The sequence below is a fragment of the Barbatula barbatula genome (assembly GCF_947034865.1).
Source record: "Barbatula barbatula genome assembly, chromosome: 23".
Classification (NCBI taxonomy): domain Eukaryota; kingdom Metazoa; phylum Chordata; class Actinopteri; order Cypriniformes; family Nemacheilidae; genus Barbatula; species Barbatula barbatula.
The window spans coordinates 13,982,875-14,004,257 of record NC_136786.1 but is presented as its reverse complement, the minus strand read 5'-3'; the positions used below and the strand labels follow the sequence as shown (position 1 = coordinate 14,004,257).

Genomic DNA, 21,383 nt, shown 5'->3' with positions numbered 1-21,383 from the left:
CATTTTATTATTTGATGTTCAACAGTATAATATATTTGTTAAAGCGGATGGATATATTTTCTTTAAATATCTTTATTTTATAATCTACATTTCAATATAAGCATCCCATGAGTCATCATTTAAATAATCAATGCAGTCCAGTTTCAGGAGGATTATTGTACTGCTAACATGTAATCATTTGATGATTTAATCAATAGGGGCTTTAAATAAGTTGCAATATCTCTGACGTATTGGCACATAACTTTACAAAGCTCATTTACTAGGGCCAAAACTGAAATATGTTAAATCAACATTTCAAACCGTTTTTAAACATAATTTGTTGTGGCTATATTTTGAGAACGGTTAACATATTAATTTCTTTAAAGCATTCAGGGCTGCTGAGCAGCTAAAACTTTAAAAGAGTCTGTCACGGTCAAGCAGTCTCCCAGTAGACTGAATGTGCAAGACAGAACACACCATCCCTCAAGATCTCTGGAGCTACAGTAATGTGAAACATTAAATATTCATGGTATGTTAGTCTAGTGTGGAAGAGTTGTTTGTCGGGTCTGTAAAAGCCCACAAAGCTATGTTTGAAATAACTAATATTCATTAAATCACCAAAACACAGCACAGAGTATTTCGAAGTAAATATTTGTGCTATGACTGTACACATTGTATTCAGCAGTTAATGGAAAATAGATCTACACCATGAAATGCCTGCTCAAATACAATACAACACAATAAAATGGTGGTTTCAACAGAGATGTACAATGCAACCTTAATTAATGCTGGTTTATATTCATGTTTGAAACAAAGTAAAATGTATTTGTGAATCTGATTTACACAGAGAGCAGAATTATATATTGTGTCAAATATTATTGAAAAAGACATGGAGCACAAAAGCGAACATGGTTCCGAAGCCTCATTCAATAGTCAATAGATTATTGTTTGCTTCCTCAGTGAATAACAATTGACACGCGGCCACCGTCGCACTGCTGGAAGTGGATTATTAGAAGCTTATTTAGTGAAGATCGTATTCAATTCAACACTAGTGTAGAGTCCAGCTGAGAGAGATGTCAAGTGTGTTTCAAGTAGAAATGCATTACACATGGATGAGTGAGGTGAGGAAATTATTTTGACAGAGCCTCTGAAACACACAGGTCAACCTGAAAAATCCATTTCCTCTTTCTGATTGATCCATATGCGTGTGAATGAATGTAAAGTCACTACTTCGACTGCCATAGTATGTGTGTGCGCTAGAGAGACAGAGGTCATGGATAATATCCTTAAATTCTAGGTTTGATTCATTTCAACAAAAAGTTGAATGCACAGATTACACTACTTTATCTTAACTGAATCTAATACAAGCGAAGCATGAAATAATTTATGTGAACCGGTAGAACGAGTCAAACATTACGAAAATCTGTCAACTTCTCATTCATTCTTTGATTAATGACGTATGTCTGGTAATACAGATGTGCACATCAGGCTTATTCTACTGAAAAGAATGTTAATAGAAACTGTTAATCATAATTTTGTTTAGACAATTTAAAGGGTCTGAGTAAACTTAAAGGGATAGTTCACTCAAAATCGTAAATTCTGCCGTCATTTGTTCCCCCTTTGCCCGGAATAAAGCGGGCCTGCAACATTGTTTTAATGCATTCTGATTTATTTACAATGTTAAATGTGCTGTCTTCTCACGCTTGACATGGTCAACTTGTCAAAAACGAGTTGGACGTATGACATAGTATTTCTGTGCTTGAAACACCTGCGTTCGTATAGGTTTTGGAAAGTTTTTTTCGAACATGAAAAATCGTTACGTAACAACTTTTCTAAGTCCCTTATTGGACGATTCTCCATGCGGCACGCCAACGCATTAACCAAGGAGAGCGAGAGGAGGAGCATGCGCACAAGTAACTTTCACTTGTGCAGGAGGAGAGAGAGAGAGAGAGCACCATGTTTACGAAGTTCAGCTGTGTTTGTCTGTTCACAGCATTTGGGTGATGAAGGTTATATAAACGGTGAATATAACACTGGATTTGGAGATCGGTTGACACTGATAGATGGAGCGGCGTTCCCAGCCCTTAACTATGCCGGACATGCGGTATGTGAAACTGTCTGTGTTTTGTTGACAATGTGTGCGCACACGCTTTAGTGTCCAAATATCTTTCTCTGTGTTCATTAGAACGAAGAAATATGTACAGATTTGTAACCACTCAATGGATTTTCATTTTTGGGTGAACTCTCTCTTTAACATTCTTCAAAACCTCTTCTTTTGTGTTCTGCAGTAGAGAGAAAGTCATTCAAGTTTGGAAGTTATCTTTCCCCTAAGACCATTTGAAATAATCTTCCCAGGAATTAAAAGATTCCAGACCTGCGAGTGCCAACAGCATGAGCAGAATCCTGCGACTGATCCTCTCATGCTGGTTTAACAGAGAAATTAAACACATCAGTGCGGTAAAGAACAGATTTGATGTCTAGTCAAAACTCTGCTCTAATCTGTTACAGCCAAACTTCAGATGTAGCATTGCCAGGCATGAAAAAAAACCAGGATAATGCCAGCTCCCGTCTCATCTCAGTTAAGCGTTGCACAGTCCGTGACCTACACCATTGTCCTCTTTGCTCAACATCGCTATGCCGCCTGGCAGCTTTACTCACAAAACTTCCAATGTTTATATATGCTTCACATGTGATTATAAACCATAACTCAAGAGGGCAGACCACCAGAGAGCGAGTGAGGTCATGGGAGGTCATAAAGTTCTACACGTCTCAGATCTCAGTGTAACAATATGAGCGCAACTTCACGTCAAGTCAACAGTTCATATATAAACATCTGTAGCAGGTCGTACGTTCATTGTGTCTGTGACATACAGCAATCTGCTCTTTCTCTTAAAAATGTAGCACTGCCATGCTGGTCACAGCGTGCCCGACATCAGAGAAAACATTAGATATGTATGAAAATGCAGCGGTTTCTCTAAATCAGTAATGCAATACCTTATTGTATCTCGACTTATTTAAATCAGGATGAAATTGATCTTGGCTAATAGATAAACCATCTCATTGGAGATATGTTTCACTGACTGAACATTTTTAGCTTCTATTGACAAAATCTAAGACAAAATAGATAACCTTACATGATCAAATAAAGTTACAGAATTTGATATTGTGAGTGCAGTAACATTTTATACAAAATACAAGATAATGACAATACGATCATGAAGGGAGACGGGTATGGATTTTTCAATAGTAAACTAATCCTTTTGGGGTTTTAATCCTGTATAATCATATCATACTGAAATTTCTCTGACCCTCAGACAGCAGGACTGAAGTTATACTGCCACCCAGTGTTCTCATATACACAGCACTACAACCCCACGGACACCAAAGTACACAGGAACATGTAAGTAGAGATGTTCTTTAAATGTGCCTTTGTAGTGTAACTGTAAATCCACAACTAAAGAGTTGTTCCTAATGTAAGTTTTTGATTGCACTATACGCATCCAAAATATATATTATATATATGCATTTTAAGACAATTGTACGTTAATCAAGAATGAATGAATATTTTCTACAAACTTAACCTTTCTATAGTGAAACAAAAAGTAATATCTAACTTAAGTTATTATTAAAACTGTCATAGAAAAAAGAGGCCATAGAAGATTCACAATCAAAAAGCTGACATTTGAACACAAGACACACAATTCTGATCAGCTGTTATTTTATATTATCAAAAAACATGGAAACAGTTTTCACTATTAAAAATCATTTTAGGAGACTCTTGTTTGGTTGCTGGAGGTTCGTGATGGTAGCATGTCATATTGTAATGAAACTCTAGTGCAACAAACCCAATTCACTAGCTCAAAATAATTACAACAAACTATAGTAGGCAGGTTCAATATTGTATATAGGGAGAAACTATGTGCAAAGTTATTTTTTGTTTTAGAAAAATTAAATACTTCAGTTGATATAAGACAATAGTGGCTTTAAACTGCAATTATCACGAGTCCTTTTTAATTTTTTAAGCAACAACCTCCAGCCAGGCAACAATATAAATCACAGACAGGTTTTAAAATTGTAAAATGAACATGATATACAAATGTCTACATAAATTATCCTTCCATAATTATCCTTAAATCCTAATTTCCCATGTACTGTATCTACAAACATAAAAAAACTACTTATCGTTACAAAAATACATATTTCATTGTTTGAATTAACAAATTACTCCATGTATTAAGTGAAGAGTGAGTAAAGATGTATCCATTTAAAAAGCTTAGGGCACCAGTATCAATTCATTTAAATGGAAATTTTAGGGTTTATCAAGTTGTGTTGAGAAGAAAACTCAGAAATAAGACCAACAGAAACAGAGCCCTTGGTACATTAATGTTACATTAAGTGTCATAAGTGTCATAAGACATAAGTGTCAACAATTTCTACAAAATAATCATCAACATACATTCTCACTGTTTGGTCAGCAGTATTAGTTTGTATAAGGCATGACAGTAGCTTACCGCTGCAATAAATGTTATCCCAAACATAACAGAAATTTGACATTCAATCCAATTTCTGCAAGCTTCCTTGTAAAAGTTCTGAAATATTTAGGAATGTGACTATAGTTCAGATAATAAAATCGAATATCTTGTCTACTCTCAATTATTTCTGATATAATTAAACAGAGATGTAATATTGATTGGTTATGGTGAATGCGCTTGAGCAAGTGCATGACATCTGAAATGCATGGACAAAAATGTAGCGTACAAACCATAGCTGCTTAATAGTACGTATCAGTATAAAACATAAGACACATCCTTATTATTTTAAACATACAGTACTGAAACATAACGGAGAAATTAACTTCAAATGAGTCCTGAAATAAACGTTTTTGAACAATCAAATCATAATACTGTCTGCTGCAAATATAACTTTCAACAAAGTGTCTAGTAGTTTTCTCTATTTGAGTACTTTAGTGCAAATAAAGGAATTACATGTATGTAAACAAAGTTCTGTAAACCACTGATGAAATCATCTCATTCATTTCATTTTTTCTAATGGAAAAATGTTCATTTTAAAAATATATCAGCATAGAGTAAAAATGCACATTTTAGAATTTCAACAATCACCTTAAAGAAAAGCATGTTCTTGATCACAGACTCCAAAAACTCATGCAAAACCTATTGATCCATGTTAATGTTTTAAGATTAAGACCTTTGAATCCCACTGTGTGTTGACAAAAGATAAACATTTGTTAAATGTCTGTTTTACTTTAAGAATATTATATGTGAACTTCTGATAATTGATGAAATAACCTCATACTTAGTCTTTGGAATGATGATTTTAAATAAACATTCATAAGTTTATCTTATTTGCACAGAATAAATTAAATAAATTTAACAAACAACGCACCAAACTTGATCCCTACTTCATGTCTGTTCATCACTTTTTCCATATTCCATTCAAAATACACCATTATAAAACATCTACAATTGATATGCATCAATTTAATTAAAAAACTCCTGTAAAAAACCTATTGCACTCCCATATCTCACATACAGTATGTGATATTATCCTCTGGGCTGCTGGTATCTTACCCCGAAGTTCTCATACCCCACAGTCCGTGTTTCTGTCCAGCAGTTTTCGGTGGAGAGTGAGCACGGTGGAGATGCAGGCCACGGACATGTGGAAGACCAGCTGCCAGATGTTCCTCACATCGAAGAGAAAAGCATTGCATAAAATGTTGATAATCAGGAGAGTGATGGCTTTCAACTTCTTCTGGCAGGTGTGGAACAAGTACAGATGACACTGTGTTGCAGAAAGAGAAGTAATCTGAGATAATGATCTAACAACAATGTACTTCTTCAGAGACTGTGTACATCTACAGTATAATCTATGTAGACTGGTTACCTGACAAACAGAGCAGACAAACGCCACAAGAAACGCAACCACATTCCATAAACTATCATAATCATCCTGTAAAATAAATCCATTATTGGGAAAAACATATTTGTATATGTAATGTATAGTAAAAAAACATTTGGGGACACAGCGTTACCTGAAATGTGTACTCAATAAGGTGGACACCACGTATAAGGTTAAGGGCAGCACACATGATGTTAAGTACCAATGAGAGGATTCCAGGAGCTGAGACTGGTTCCAATCTTTGATTTTGTCCTTTTAAATCAACAGAAATAGATATTTAGCAGCACCTAGAAATCTAACTATATACCTAATGTGAAATACAGCTCTTGTGAATTAACAGTAGTTTTTTCATTTGTGAGTATTTGAGGGCAAACCTGACGCAGTTGTTTGGTCCACATGCCCATTGGCTACTCCGTTGGCCAGCATCACATCCTCCATGGTGAGAACCTGAGGAGGGCTGATGTTGAGCTCTTCCTGCACCTCGACCAGGGTTACTTCCAGAGATGGACCTTTATTCTGATTATAATGGTGCTGAAGTTTTTGAATGGTACTGTCTGAAATGACAGTACATTGCATTACATACAGTTCAGGCTGTAACAAGGATGACTAATTGATTACAGTATAAGTGAAAGTGTCAATGCACTCTAATAAATAAACTGTTTATTTATTTAATTACTACTACTGGCATCATTTATTGCTCATGTAAAGCATCATCTACATTCTTCCGTCATCCTACCAAACTCCAAAAACGGGTACGGCCGGCTTGCCATGGCCACTGCTGAACTGTCAAAGCATGCTGTGAACTCCCAGCACAAATCCTCCAAGAAACAGAAGGCCACGGCTGCAGGGAGACCGCATGCACATACGGTCATGTAGGACACACCCTTGGATAAGAGGAAGCTGAAACACACAGAGATGCCACTTAGTTAACAAATCATTTCACCGCGCGGGCACCAATTTCCTGGCTTATCTTGGATTCTGGTCTTTCTAGTTTACTCCCCATTGATGACTAACATAAATTGTAGTAATTTAGACATTTTTATTTATAGCTACGCACAACACAGTTTGGGACAAACGGGACAGTATGTCTGGAGCAGCTTGGTGTTAAAGCTTTGTGTTAAGGCTCACCATTCATTTACGAGTTATTACCTAGGTTAAGTTTCTAACCCTGATCTTCAAAACCACGTATATCACCAGCACCTCTACGGAAGAGTCACTGAGCCACAATGGTAAACTTACTAAATGTTGAGCTCATGGCCCTTGATGATGCCTCTCTCTGGTAATATGTGTAAAGATTTAGAGATCACTTTCAGCTGCTGCTTTCTCTCCTGAAGCTCCTTGTCATGCAGGAAATCAGTGGAGGCAGAGAAAGGGAGCCCATCCCTGACCCGGGCAACGAAGGCAAACAGGATCAGTGACATGCTCCTCGTGCGTTTCTATGAGACCACATCCTAAACACAAAGCACAGTGAAGACATCTGCAGTTGCGTTGATCAAATTGGCATATTTCTTTTTTTAAAGGTTCAGATATCTTTTTTGGTGGTACATTAGCATTTGTTCATTTAATTTGGCAAATGTAATGAATTCACTTGTACTGTATTTCTGTTGTTCAGATACAATCATTCTAGAGTGCACCAGCAGGTGCAGAGCCTGTACGCTTTATCAACCCCTTACCTTCCAACAGCTCAATTCATTTAACACAGACTGTGTTACTTTAACAGAATATAAAAACGCAAAAGACCCTAGCGACTATATTCAATGCTCACAGAAGTTATTTATGACTTAACATTGAAACACAACTAGATTTCTGTCCCTCTGAATTATGGGAAAACAAACAGGAGCGTCAAAGAGTGTCGTTATTTCAAAATAAAAGTCTGCAAGCGTCATTGTCCCTGGCGAGTATATATAATCCAGTATAAAATCCAGTTCTATTTTAAGGATAAAAGTTAATAAATAAATACATAAAATGACTCCACATTAAATAAATATTATTATTTAAATATATGACTAAATAAATCGTTTATTGTTGTTCTTTACACATCAAAACATTACAAATTAATCATATTATATTTGAATATTTATATACTTTGCTCAAGAAATAAACCACAAACAATATCACTGTAAGCGATATAAAATCATATTCACGCAGCACAACCATTGTTGTAATTGTTGTGGATATCCGATAGTTGGCGACAATCTATGTTGAGAACACAATGTAGAGGAGCTGTATGGCTGACCCAACAGAGCGGGCTTTAGTTGAGGATTTTTTGCCTTTTAACTATCGATATAGGTAAGTGTTAGCTATTAAAATGACCCGTTTGTGATCTTTATATCATGATGCATATATCTGAGTCATATGGGTTTGATATGGAATGAATTAGCACAAAGTCGCCTCTCGATATGTTTCTGTGATTGCTAAGTTAGCTTTAAATGGTAAACAGTGCTAGGCAATGCGAAATGATTTTTAGAAATAAACCATTCCGTTTGAGTTTTTATAGTTAGTATTTTTTATTTATTGTATTATTGTTACATTTGATCGTTTTGCCGTGTTTGGTCATTAGCCGTACTGTTAGCTACCACCTGTGCTAATATCTAGCAGTCGGCTAATTCACTCTTCAAACCTCTTTCGCTTTCACTTCATTTTAAAACAAGAGATGGGTTCAGTATAGCTTTATTAACTGAAGCATATTTAGAACATATTCATTGTTGTTATAAATTGTAATCCATACATGAGTATTTTGTGTAATTTGCTAAATTCAATTGGCCGACAGTTTGATTGTAGATTATGTCGTCAATGCTAATTTACCCCATTTGATCAAACTGTGATGATTCTATTCAAGTATTAGTATTATTAGCATTTTTTTATTTTAAATTGTTTAAATTGCACTGCATTTGTTATGCAATTGGATATGTCAGACAGGATTGTCTCATCAGATGCTTGGCCATTTTACTGTGTCTTAACTTAGAAGAGAGCAGAGATATATTTATTTTACAACGGGCAAGGTTTGTGAATGTCAAAGCCATTCTTCCATTTAGTTGAAATGTTTTAGTGAATGGTCGTGACTCTTAAGTTGCAACATTCGATGGAAACTGAGTCAATGTTAGTGATATTTTAGATGTTTATTGTGTGTGTACTTACTACATACTTGACAGCTCTAGTTTTGGAATGTTCAGCCCCCCAAAGAAGTATGTGTGAAAGCCCTCCCCCTTTATAAATAAAATCCAGTGCTATCTGTAAATATAGCCCCAAATAGCATACATCTGCTTTATCTTGGGTTCTTAGTTTAGGATGACCACATCACAATAACAATGTCTCATTCATCACATTAAAGTGATGTCCAACTGCAAGCCTGGGAGCAGGGCAGTGCTCAAAAAAGGGGTGGGAGTGAAGGTCAAAGGGACATGCATGGAGATTTGCATCTCATTGGTTGACAGAAACACTCACCAAGTCTCCGTGTTGGACATTTTTGTTCACATGCGATGTGGCAACAGTTTATGCTATTTGAAACCGAGGAGAAACAATATCCTGATTATCTGAAATAAAGATGCTTTTTGTATGGTTAGGGCTGATTGTGAATGCAAGTTTTAATTGTGTTTTGCTGTGATTTTACACTACCGGCAGCCCACTCTTTACAAAATGAGGGTAAAAGATCGCCCTCAGTGCTATTTTGATGTGGAAATCAACAGAGATCCAGGTAAGAAATTGTTGGTATTCAAAAATAGACTTTGACCGTTAAACAAGGTCAAATATTGAAATCTAGAAAAATGATTTTAGAGCTTTCCTGTAGCTCAGTGGTTAGAGCATGGCACTAGCAATGCCAAGGTCGTGAGTTTGATCTCTGGATATTGCACATACTTAGAAACAAACGTATAGTGTTATGCAATGTAATGTAAGTTGCTTTGGAATAAAGTGTCTGCCAAATGCGTAAATGTAAATGTAAATGTGAGAATCGATACCTCATGTTTTGCGGAAGTTACTATTTTTAATTTGACATTTTTTCTTGTTCTGTTCTTTTCAGTGCAATTTCTGCTATTAACGTCATATTTAGCAAGTAAACACTAGTTTTACAGATAAAACGTTTATAAAAAATGTATGATCTAAAAATTAGATAAAGCCACATAAAGGGATTTGTAAGCGAAACTATTTTGAGGATAAAGTAAACATTTCCAGAAAAAAGTTGTAGTATTATAAGATGTAAGTAATAATGTTTTGCTTATAAAGTTAAAATTTATAAAAAATCTTGATAATTTAAGAAGAAAATATTTTTCCAACGTGGCACTACAACACTGTCGTAGTAAAGTATTAGCATGCTGGCAGTTAAAATGCCTGTCTCAGGGTGTGATGAGCTCCTCAGGCTGTCCACACCCTGACCTGTTGTTTTAATGTTTCACAGATGTTGTGTACTGTCATAAGTATGGTCTGGGCTTCATCTCAACCTACCGCTAAATATGTGTTTCAAAGCAGACACCTGTTCCATAAAGCCAACACCTTTCATTTTGTGATTTTAGGACCATTATTTTCCACAGTAATTGCTTTAACACGCTATTAAGGTTATAACATGTAATTTATATGTATTAGATGAACCCATTTTAATTTGAATACTGTTGTATTTAAATGTGCATACTGAAGTCCACCTGAAAGTTCTAGTGAATTGAAGTGATTTGCACTAAACCTGAAAATGCTGTTTTATCACAGGCACATTTTCTGATTTGTTAATTTCCTTTATCTTTTTCCCAGTTGGACGAATCGTCTTTCAACTGTTCTCTGACATTTGTCCCAAGACAAGCAAAAATTTCCTTTGTTTGTGCACTGGTATGTACACAGAATAACATATGTAACATGATTTGTATTTGCAGCATTTGCCGTGAAGATAGAAGCCACGTTAATCTTTGTGTCTAGGAATGCTGGGTCAATACCGATATTACTTTCTCACTAGCCAGAGATGATGATAAATGATATTATGTTAGACAGACACAAGAGACTAGTGCCTGTAGCCTTTTCTTTTGTGTTGCATACATTGAGTAACTTGGGAACAATATTCACAACCCCTCCGCCGACCAGATTCACTTTGATTCTAAAGGTGTTAAATGTCTTGCATGTTGATAAGATAGGAACAGTCTTTTGCTGTCTATGCTTTTTCTTACAATGCATAAAATGATTAAGTATACATTATTAGGAAATTCAACTTATTCAGGTGTTAATCATACAATAATTATGATTATCATCATGAAATTATGATCTGTTTTAGGGGTGTCCTCCACTAAGGATTTACATAGTCGAATCAGAATTGTCACGTCTTGCCTATAGTCATCGCGCATGGCGACACCAGGTGGTTAACAAGGGTGCAGCGCAGCATTGATGCACCAAAAAACAATCAAACATTAATTTACAGAATTAGTTTAGGACTGAATATGACTTTATAATAAATAAAAATCTAAATAAGCCAATGTGCAAAATAAATATGTTTAGGCAAAATGTCTGCAATGCAGGGAAACATATAAAGACTTTGGTTCCAAAATCATGTTTTTTTTTATTGTGCATTCCAATGAATATCAATCAAACCTGTTGGTTTGTTTTGATTGAATCCATAATAACTCTTAACAACTAACAATAAAACAAAATAAAAACATGATTTAGATTTTTTTTAGGTTAATTTATTTTGGAACCAAACTCTTCTTATATAAAAAAACAAAGCCACAAGGAGTAAAATTACAGGAACAGCAATTACCAATGAACTACCAATTAAGTTACTTTATTTACCGCATTTAAAGGAGGAATGCAATAAATCATTTATCTTATCTTATTTATTAGGACAAACAATATACAGCTATAGCAGGAAAACACCCAAATCTAGGGGCTGCTCCGGCTCTGTTGAGTTTGTCTTGACAAAGTTAGACCAATAAGATCGAAAAGCTGCAGAATTTGCTGCCATGGCAGGTTAACATTTCTATTATCATAATTGCAGAATAAATCGTAGCCAGGATTTCACTGATTGCAGCCTTGGCCGGAGCATCCGTTAACTCCTCCCCTTCAACTGTCAGTCTGCTTCCAGCTTCATTTCAAAATCAATGCTATGCCACTGCCCATATAACTAAAATGGCATGATCCCCATTGTATAACACATTTGCGAAGATTCGTCTGTGAGATTGGTAGTCGAATCAGGCTATCAAAGCATTACATTTTCAACTCTTCGGGGTCACCCCTACTCTATTTACTTACACTATGTGTCTTTAGTTATCACAAATGTCTTCTTGCTATTTACAGGTGAGAAAGGCAGTGGCAAAACTACAGGAAAGAACTTGTGCTATAAAGGCTCAACTTTCCATCGAGCTGTTAAGAACTTCATGATCCAGGGGGGTGATTTCACTGAGGGTATGTTCCATTGTTCTTAACTGACTTCTGAAAATACAGAGAGAGAAATAGTTTTGGTTTCTTACAACAAAATTTTGTCTTTTTTTACTGGATATGTTCTAGTATAGTGTCTTGTCAGTCATGTGTGTTTTTTCTTTGTTTAGGCAATGGAAGAGGTGGAGAATCTATATATGGTGGTTTCTTTGAAGGTAAGCCATGTTCAGTACATCATCCAACACTCAATAACCTTAGCAAGGTCCCTCAACTTTACTTTTTTCTTGTTAATTTTAACGATGTGCATGACTGTTGAATGGCCATCTCAGTTTCATGCATGAATTATCAGCCATTGTTTTTATCTCGCTGTAGATGTTTCCGGTAATTTAACGTTGATGGTTTTGTGATCTTATAATGATCTGAGTCATCATGGAGAATAGGGATTTTAATTCATTTATCGGTCCAATCTTCCTGCCTAAAATGTCAACATATTCTTCTATTTATAGAGAATGTGGTCTTTTGCAAAATGAGAAGGTAAGATGTGCACAGTGCAGTAACACAATGTAGACTGAACAATTCCCCCTTCCCATTTCATAATGTGAACCATGGCAAAAACGTCCACACTGCACAGTGTGCTCATGGATGTGAGGATCAGGAAACTGTTTTTAATTAACAATGTTTCTCTTAATTTTCCCAGGATTTGCATAAATATTTGGTCCTACTTGATAACAGTGTTAATATTTGGAATAATTGTTTAAATAGACTCCAGATAAGAAAATCGTGTTGACCACTCTTATCAGTTGCTTTTTATAGCGTGATTACTTCCCATAAACTACCTTCAAGTGACTAGCAAGTTGCGTATGATGACTGTGGTGTAATGAAGGCATATTGGCTATTTAACAGAAAGGAGAGGAATACTTTGATATGTCCTGATGTCAGTAGAGATGGTCAGTGGAAAACAACGCTACTTAAGCATTTTCCTGAGGTCTTGAATGGATGTCTCTTTTTCTGTTTCGCCTTAACATGTTTTTGTTTTGTAAAAATCACTCAGTGTCCTTGTTTGTCTGTATCTCTCTTCAACAGATGAGAACTTAACTCTCAAACATGACAAAGCCTTCCTCTTGTCAATGGCCAACCGTGGCAAAGACACGAATGGGTCTCAGTTCTTCATGTAAGTTCTGCTTACTCTGATATAAGACACAGAGTGTGTGCGTCTGTGTGTACAAACAATCATTCATTACCAGACCTTCAGATCACCATTTAATATGACTGATTGGTCACTATTAAATGACACATGAGTATGTTTAGCTTAAGTATTATTCCCGTAGTATTAAAGATCATTTCTCTGGAAATGGTGGTGCAGTCTTTGACTATATGATATTTTAAATGTAATACTACCTTTTGATCTAAAATTTGAACATATGTACATCTTATTTTGAGACATTAATGCAACCTTACTATCACTAGTGAATATGAAAGCACAAAAATGGATACTTACTCCTTATTCACTGGAAGATTAATAAAATCATCTTATGCCCAAAGTAAACTGTGCTTTTTACGTGTATGCGAACGTGCATAGAGTGCTGAATGACAAAAGCTTGTCGTGCTCACTGTATGCTTTCATGTACAAAAACTAAATGTACTTTGGGCATAGCTTTCCTGCTGTTCACACTCTCAAACCTTTCCAGACCTCCACAATCTCTATACCATGTATGATTTTCTTACTCTTTTATTTTGGTGATACTATATGTTCATTGCGGATGCAGGTGCCCTTAACATTTCATCTCCTGTTTCCTTTATCAATGTGCAAATATTTTATAAAGTAACACAATTTATTTAATACAAATGTATTACAATTTTCTCTTGCCATTTTTGTGTAAAATTTGCAGAAACTCTAGCATCCTGCACTACTAAGGTAATGTGTCTCTCCGAGGCTGTGCTTCTATCTCCTGACTGTGTATTTCTGGTTGCTTTTAGCTAGCACTGGCTTCTTGTTTACCTTTTTAAATCATGTTTTTACTATATTTAAAACCTTCTCTCCCAGCACTGGAACAACTGAGAAGGTCTTCAATTATTGGTGTGTTTCAGGTTTAGCTATACAGGACGTATTTTTTGTATTGTTTACTGTCTTCCATGAACACCCTTTTGGTTTCCAATTGAAGATTGTCTATATTTATAGTAAAATTAATTTGAATCAAAGTATTGATTGGTTTTCATCAGCATTATTTTGGCAGTTTTAAGACCTGTGCACACCTGAGTTTCCTGTATATTCAAATATTTATTGTTAGTTATTATTTTTTGATCATTCTGATTTTATATTATATTGCAATCGCTACTGGTTTAAAAATTCTCTACATTTGAATATTGAAGATCGTTTGGCACTTGTTGTATAGAACATTTTGTCGTAATAATATGTTTTCTAAAATGTTCCTCTATTTTTTCCTACATGTGCCTGTTTGATGATCTGTCTTGGCAACATTATCTAATGGATGAAAACAGAACTACAAAGCCGGCACCTCATTTAGATGGGTATGTTTATCAACATCTAGGTGGTTTAAAGGGTTAGTTCACCCAAAAATGAAAATAGAGTCATCATTTACTAACCCTCATGTCATTTTAAACTTGCACAAGTTTCTTTCTACAAGAGAACACAGAATATATTTGAAAACAAATATTGGGACCCAACGACAGTAACCATTTAAAATTGTATGGACATAAACCAATGCAAGTGAATGTGTATCGCCGTTTATTTTTCTTCGAAATATCTCATTTTGTGAAGAAAGTAACTCATAATGGTTTAAAATGACAAGAGAGTGAGTAAATAATTTTTGGGTGAAATATCACTTTAAAAGTAACTATATATAGTTGAGATGTAAGATTTTTACATTAATTTCAGATTTTCTTATAACTGTACCGTTTTTTTTTTCTCATTTAGAGTGCATGTGGTCTTCGGGCTGGTCATCTCTGGCTTTGAGGTGATAAAGAATATTGAACGGCTGAAGACAGACTCAGCCAGCAGACCGTATGCTGACGTCAGAGTGATTGACTGTGGACAGCTGATCACAAAGTCTGCTAATGACGGTAAACATGTTTCTGTGTAAATACAAACTAGGAATTTTGGCTGATGACCTGCTGTCTGTCATTATGCTTTTTGAACTTGTCATTGCTTAATGGGATTTTTTTTATATTTGTATATCAACTGTGGCGGTGATATACGGTGTTTAAAATTAGAACTGTGGAAGGTCATAAAAAAGTACATCTGTTTGACAGGTGCAGAAAATGATTGCTGACTTAATACACTGTGTCCTAACCAGGCATGACTTGAAAAGCATCAAGTGATAAATCACCTTCTCCATGCTAATCCTCCATGCTATGTTTTATCCCAAACAACCATGACAACAAGCTGCTTAAGATTTTGTGCTGGTACCGCTTGGAAATTCTCATTGGTCCAGAATTATGCTTTACATAGTTGTCTGTTAAATATCCGATTTTTTTCTTGTCAGCGCCAATAGCCTGGTGGTTATTGACCCGACATATTGCGCTTGTACTCTCACGGTGACCCCAGTTCGATTCCCGTCTTGTGCAGTCTTTTGCCGATCCTGCTCCCCTGTCTCTACCCAGCACTTTCCTGTAACCTCTCCACTATCCTATCACAATAAAGGCAAAAAGCCCATACATATAACTATCATGCAAGTGTTGATTTGTGCATTTTTTTGCTTTCAAACAACACAGTCTCCATTAGTCATTTTAAACTAAGTTTTTTGTGTCTTCTGTAGTGCTCCAAGGCAAGAGGAAAAAAGTCTTCTATTCTGATGACGACTCCCAGAGTTCTTCAGAGTTGTCTTCACATTATTCCTCCTCAGCAGAGATTGGACAGGAATCTGATCTGAAGCATGTCTCTAGAAAGAGGAAAAGATCTTCAAAGAGTAAACCCTCAAAACGGAAAAAGATTGAGACACTGAGGAGAGAAAGTCATGCAGTTAAAACAACAGGACATGGAAGGTGAATGAGCTTTATTTTCTATCATGCACAGTAGAAGCACCGTTATTTCATATCTAGCCAAAGACCATTAAACATCTATATTTGATATTGTTTCTCACACATTTTCAGATACATCAGTGGTTTGGGTGGTCTTTTTTTTCTAGGCTAACAGAAATCGCCTTACTGTTTGTTTTCCTGATTCACAGTCATGCTGAGAGAGAGATGGCAGAGGAAGATGATGGTGAGGTTGAGCAGAATGTGAAAAGAGAGAAGCCTGTGGTTCGACCAGAAGAGATCCCACCCGTGCCAGAGAATCGTTTCCTGCTCCGCCGAGACATGCCTACCCAGAAGGAGCCTGTCAAAATGTTAGTCTCTTGTACAGTTTAACAAACAGATGTTCTTAGTTTCACCCCAACATCCCAAGACTCTTCTGTTTTCCCTACAAGTTGATAAGTCAAATGAAAGGGTCAACTTTAAGTGGCGTGTTTAAAACCTTGTAAAAAAGTAGATTTTTTTTATAGGGCTATACAGGAATCAGATGCAACACCAAATGACCCTAAACCAGCTGTCACAAAATCTGGACGTAAGATCAAAGGCCGGGGCACTATGGTATGATAGCCACGAACTGCATTCATAGTACACTACTATGTTTGAGTTTTTAAACATTTCCCTTACTACATAAGCTGATTTCTTAGTAAATTAATATGTATAAATGAATGAAAAATCTATAAATTTATTGTATAATTCTAACGAAATTGTTACTTCTAACAGTTCACAGTAACTTCATTTTTTCCACAGAGATACCATACGCCCCCTCGGTCGAAGTCACGATCAGAGTCCGAAGAGGAAAGGGGAAGTAGTGAGACCCCCCCACACTGGAAAGAGGAAATGCAGAGGACGAAGGCTTACCAGCCCCCCAATGTGGAGAGATGGAGCAAAGGAGAAAAGTATGTTCCGCACCAATTGAATATGGTGTCATGTTATCAAATAAATATCATAAAATCTTATTTGAATAAACTAGTGAGATTCTGTCAGAGAAATTGTACACATCAAGGTAACATTGAGAATCTTGTTGATCTAAGAAAAAAATCAGCTTAGAAAACATGCAATTTGTGTGATGAAATGCATGGTTGAAACTAAGGTTTTTACCTAAAGGAATTTGACTTCTTTTCAAACAGTTGGGATGACAGAAGTGACACCCCATGGTCTAGGTCAAGATCAGAAGAGCGTTCTGCAAGCGAAGCCTCTGTATATTCGAGCCAACATCAGCCCAGAAAAGTAAAAAAGAAAAGCAAACGCAAGAAGAAAAGCAAAAAAAGAAAACACTCTAAAAAACATAAAAATGACAAGCCCAAGGATACCTCGCTGTCTGAGGGAGAGATGTCCAGGTCCTCCGGCAAAAGGTCAAAACACTCCAGCCATGCTGAAAGGAGACCACGCTCTCGTTCTTATGCCCGTTCTACCTCACCTCACTCCCACAGGTCCAATCGATCAGAGTCAGACAGGCGACGTTACTCATCCTATTCTTCTAGAGATTTGCGATCTTATTCCAGGTCTAGGTCCAGAAGTAGACCTTATTCCAAAAGTCACTCAAGGTCTGATCGATCTTCTGGAAGCCGATCAGGGCGTTCTGTTACACAGTCTAGATCACTGTCTCGTTCACGGTCCAGACACAGGACTAGGTCAAGAAGCAGGTCAAACTCTAGATACAGAACATCACCACATTCCAGAAAAAGGAATTTTGTGAAATCCCCCCGAATGTCAAAGTCCTCCGAGGGGGGTGTTTCCAAGTTGGACAAAGCTGTTCAAAGTGAAGAACCTAAAGCCCCACCGGGTGCGTCTTCCGAGAGTGTCTCTGTTTTGCCATTGAGTGACAGTCCACCTCCCTCTCGATGGAAACCAGGCCTAAAACCTTGGAAACCCTCCTACATCCATTTTCAAGAGATCACCCCAAAGTCAGTCCCATCTTCAGTGACCGTTATCAGCCCATCAGCTCATGTACCTCTGGAGACATCCTCTCCCAAACTAGACACAGTGCTTAGTCAAATGGATCCTAGTATGAGTAACCGTAAAGTTACTGATAGGCTCCTGCAAAACAGTTTGTCCAGGAGCAGCTCATCCACTCGGTCTAGAAACAGCAGCAGATCTTCTTCCTACAGTAGGTCAGAATCCTATGGTTCATACAACAGAAGATCTGGTGAAAAGAAAAAACATAAGTCTTTCAAAAACAACCACAGGAATGCACATCATGGCAAGAGCAACAGGAATGCAAATCACAGCAGTGGCCAAAAAGATACACCTCACTTCTCGGAGAATGAGTCAGATTGTCCCAGACACAGCGATTCTTTTCTGTCTGATCATCAGACGGTGGTAATAAAAGGCAAAAATCCTAAACAATGGATAGAACCATTAGTGGACAAAAGCAGTAAATCAGGATGGGGAAGTGAAGGAGAGAACTCAAGTAAGACCAATACCGCTGCCAAGCATAACCAACCCTCTGTTATAGATGATGGAAGGCTTAGCGAAATGAAAAAGAGGCAGATTTTGTCTCTCTGCTGGGAGTCTGAGAGTGACTCTGAAATGCCAATTAAAACAGTTGTAGGTGAGGCCAAACGTATGTCTGAAAAAGAGGAGGGGGAGGCCAGTTCAGAGTCTGAGTCTGAAGGCACTTTTTGGCCTTTGAACAGATCAAACAGAGGTGCAGAAGTGTCTGAGGAATTGAAAACTTGTGAGAAACACTCAGATGCAGACACAAAAATTGTGAAGCGCAAGAGCAAAAAAGGCAAGCGGAAACACAAGCACAAACGGCGGAACTCTTTCAGGTCAGGATCTCACAGATCCAAAAACAAAAAATCAAAAAAGCATCAAAAGCCAAAAGAGACTTTCCACTGGCAACCTCCTCTGGAGTTTGGTGATGAAGGAGAGGAGGAAGATTCTGTCGCTCCAGCAAAACATTTAGGCAATGCCGATGCTGTCAATGAAGGAGCAAAAAGACAGGTAAAGGCTGAACGGGTCAGGACCTACAGTTCTGAGAATAAAGACGATCAAAAGACTCACAAGTCGCTTCAAGATAAATGGGCTGATAAAGGAATTGATGAAAAGAAGGCAAGAAATCCAGTTGATAGCCACCCAGAGATTCATCCCAGTCATTCAGACAATAACTTGCCAAACAACCAAAACAGACCAAAAGACCAAAATAAAGTTAAGACGTGTACTCCAGATCCTACATCCTACATCGGAAAGGCTGAGCAACAAGGACCCAAAGCCATTGGCTTTTCCCCACTGAAAAATATTCTTAATAGTAGTAGCACACTTGTACCACCTCCTAAAGAAAACGAAAACTCCTTTACTATCAAATCCGCCTTAACTCCCGACAGTCTGAAAGAGGAAACTGATGACACGTCAAACTCAGCAGTTGAAAATAAATGGAAACCTTTGACTGGTATGACTGCCATGCAGGCTGTTACTACAAAACCTCTGGTTTTGAAAATAAACAAACCACAAAATCAGTTAGAAAGAACAGCCCAAGGCCTCAAAATTGAGATTAAGAGCAAGAACAGAGTCCGACCTGGATCGCTATTTGATGAGGTTCGAAAGACGGTTCGGTTAAATCAGAGACCCCGAAATCAGGACAGCTCCAGTGAAGAGGACTCTCCTCTGACTACGAGATCCGTCTCTTTCACCTGTTGCCACTCGCGGGACAAGTCACGGTCCGTGTCGAGTCACAGGTCCCACCGCAGGAGCAGGTCCCGTTCGTATAGCCACTCCAGGAGCAGGTCAAGAAGCTACACTTACTCTTCCAGGTCTGATAGTTCAAACTAAAATCTTATTTGTTGAAATTTGAAGTGTGTGCATGTTTGATATACGCATACGTTCATTTCTTCCTCACAGGAGCTACAGTAGAAGTAGAAGCAGGAGTAGAAACAGTAGAGGGCGCTCTCGTTCTCGAAGTAGCACTTACCGAAGTTATCGTAGGTAAGTTAAAAAGTAAAAAAAAATGTCTCTGATTATTCACTTGTATATGCTTAAATCAATTACGATGTGTATGGTCAATACAAACATAGCATGGTCATGTTGTTTCAGCCACACGGGGAGTCGAAGTCGCTCTAGAAGTCGGCACAGAGGCCGTCACAGATCAAGGTGAGCATGGAGTCAAGATCACATTTGTCCATTGCTTGCAACTTTGTGTTCCTTAAATATGTTTTTTAAAATACAGGTCTGGCTCTGACTATAGCAACTCTAGCCGAAGTTGCAGTCGTAGCAGGAGGAGAAGGTGCAGGAGAAGCGTCAGTTCTGACCGCAAGTCTAGGTACATCATAAACCTATTACATCAAAAACTTTTACCTTGAATTGGATAATGTGCAAAACATAATCTTGTTTTTTCTTCTCTGTCCTCACATTCAGGTCATATCGTTCATCTAGCCGCAGTTCTTCCAGGGGGCGAAGTCATAGTCGAAGCAGTCGATACAGTTGAATTTCAGAGGACATGATTCCTTTAGTGATCGTATCTTTCTTTATACATTTTTCTAAAGGATTTGCTCAGTTTTAAGTTTTGGAATGTAAATACGTCCTTATGTACTGTGTAAAAACAGTTTTGTTTTGTTATATTTTTCAGAGAAAGACTAAATATTGATGTACATTCTGGTCCGCTTTTATAATTTCCCCATCGAAAGTTTCCTAGGAAAGGAGCAGAGAATGCCTCCAACTGTAATACCAAGATTATATATTCTTTGTAAAGCAGCCATTTACCTCACTTTTTTCAGCATGTGAAAACACGTGTTAATTTTGGAATCTAAAATTGTTACTGTAGACACGGAAGGGAAATGTTTCATTGCAGGACTTATAAGTGAATGCTTACCCTCTAATGTATGTTGCATATTAAAACATAAAGTCTTGCTTGTTGAGTGTATCTAGCGCTGCCTATTAACACCCAATTTAAATCTCATTATCTAAATGTGTCGATTGTATTTATTAAGTGAAACTACTGTATGTTTTTGTGAGATCTTGTAGCCTCTGAATTCTGCTTTTGTATGTTCGAATGACTATTACAAACCTATAGTTTTGTTAAGGAGATGCTTTAGGATTTGGTTGGCTGTTCATTCAGTACACAGCAAGATGCATTCCAGCCTACAAGGTCACGAATATGTGAGTCATATTCCCCA

At 37.1% G+C, this 21,383-nt stretch overlaps 2 protein-coding genes across 7 annotated transcripts; one reads left to right on the top strand and one right to left on the bottom strand.

Annotated features, from left to right (window-relative positions):
• Window positions 1-3,682: 3,682 nt before the first annotated feature.
• sec22c (SEC22 homolog C, vesicle trafficking protein) lies at window positions 3,683-7,770 on the bottom strand. Of its 4 annotated transcripts, none has more exons than XM_079487785.1 (8): window positions 7,569-7,736; window positions 7,135-7,346; window positions 6,632-6,795; window positions 6,270-6,449; window positions 6,029-6,147; window positions 5,881-5,946; window positions 5,568-5,778; window positions 3,683-5,196 (listed from the first exon to the last, which is right to left on the bottom strand). In XM_079487785.1, the coding sequence occupies exons 2-7, from the start codon at window positions 7,314-7,316 to the stop codon at window positions 5,578-5,580; spliced, it is 912 nt and encodes a 303-aa protein (XP_079343911.1). In that variant the 5' UTR covers window positions 7,317-7,346; window positions 7,569-7,736; the 3' UTR covers window positions 3,683-5,196; window positions 5,568-5,577. The 4 variants fall into 4 exon arrangements, with proteins under 4 accessions (XP_079343911.1, XP_079343910.1, XP_079343912.1 ...); XM_079487787.1 differs by having other exon boundaries at window positions 3,970-5,196; window positions 5,568-5,745; window positions 7,569-7,726; XM_079487786.1 differs by having other exon boundaries at window positions 3,691-5,748; window positions 7,569-7,770.
• A 283-nt stretch (window positions 7,771-8,053) lies between these two features.
• Window positions 8,054-21,292, top strand: nktr (natural killer cell triggering receptor). Of its 3 annotated transcripts, XM_079488194.1 has the most exons (17): window positions 8,054-8,184; window positions 9,517-9,589; window positions 10,633-10,707; window positions 12,160-12,267; window positions 12,411-12,455; window positions 13,324-13,411; window positions 14,740-14,769; window positions 15,176-15,321; window positions 16,017-16,242; window positions 16,428-16,586; window positions 16,743-16,830; window positions 17,020-17,168; window positions 17,400-20,024; window positions 20,113-20,196; window positions 20,305-20,361; window positions 20,438-20,530; window positions 20,626-21,292. In XM_079488194.1, exons 2-17 carry the CDS (start codon window positions 9,532-9,534, stop codon window positions 20,693-20,695), a joined length of 4,101 nt encoding a protein of 1,366 aa, XP_079344320.1. In that variant the 5' UTR covers window positions 8,054-8,184; window positions 9,517-9,531; the 3' UTR covers window positions 20,696-21,292. The 3 variants fall into 3 exon arrangements, with proteins under 3 accessions (XP_079344320.1, XP_079344321.1, XP_079344322.1); XM_079488195.1 differs by lacking the exons at window positions 8,054-8,184; window positions 9,517-9,589; window positions 10,633-10,707 and adding an exon at window positions 12,747-12,774 and having other exon boundaries at window positions 12,209-12,267; XM_079488196.1 differs by lacking the exons at window positions 8,054-8,184; window positions 9,517-9,589; window positions 10,633-10,707; ... (1 more) ...; window positions 12,411-12,455; window positions 13,324-13,411 and adding an exon at window positions 14,130-14,155.
• The last annotated feature ends 91 nt before the right edge of the window (window positions 21,293-21,383 follow it).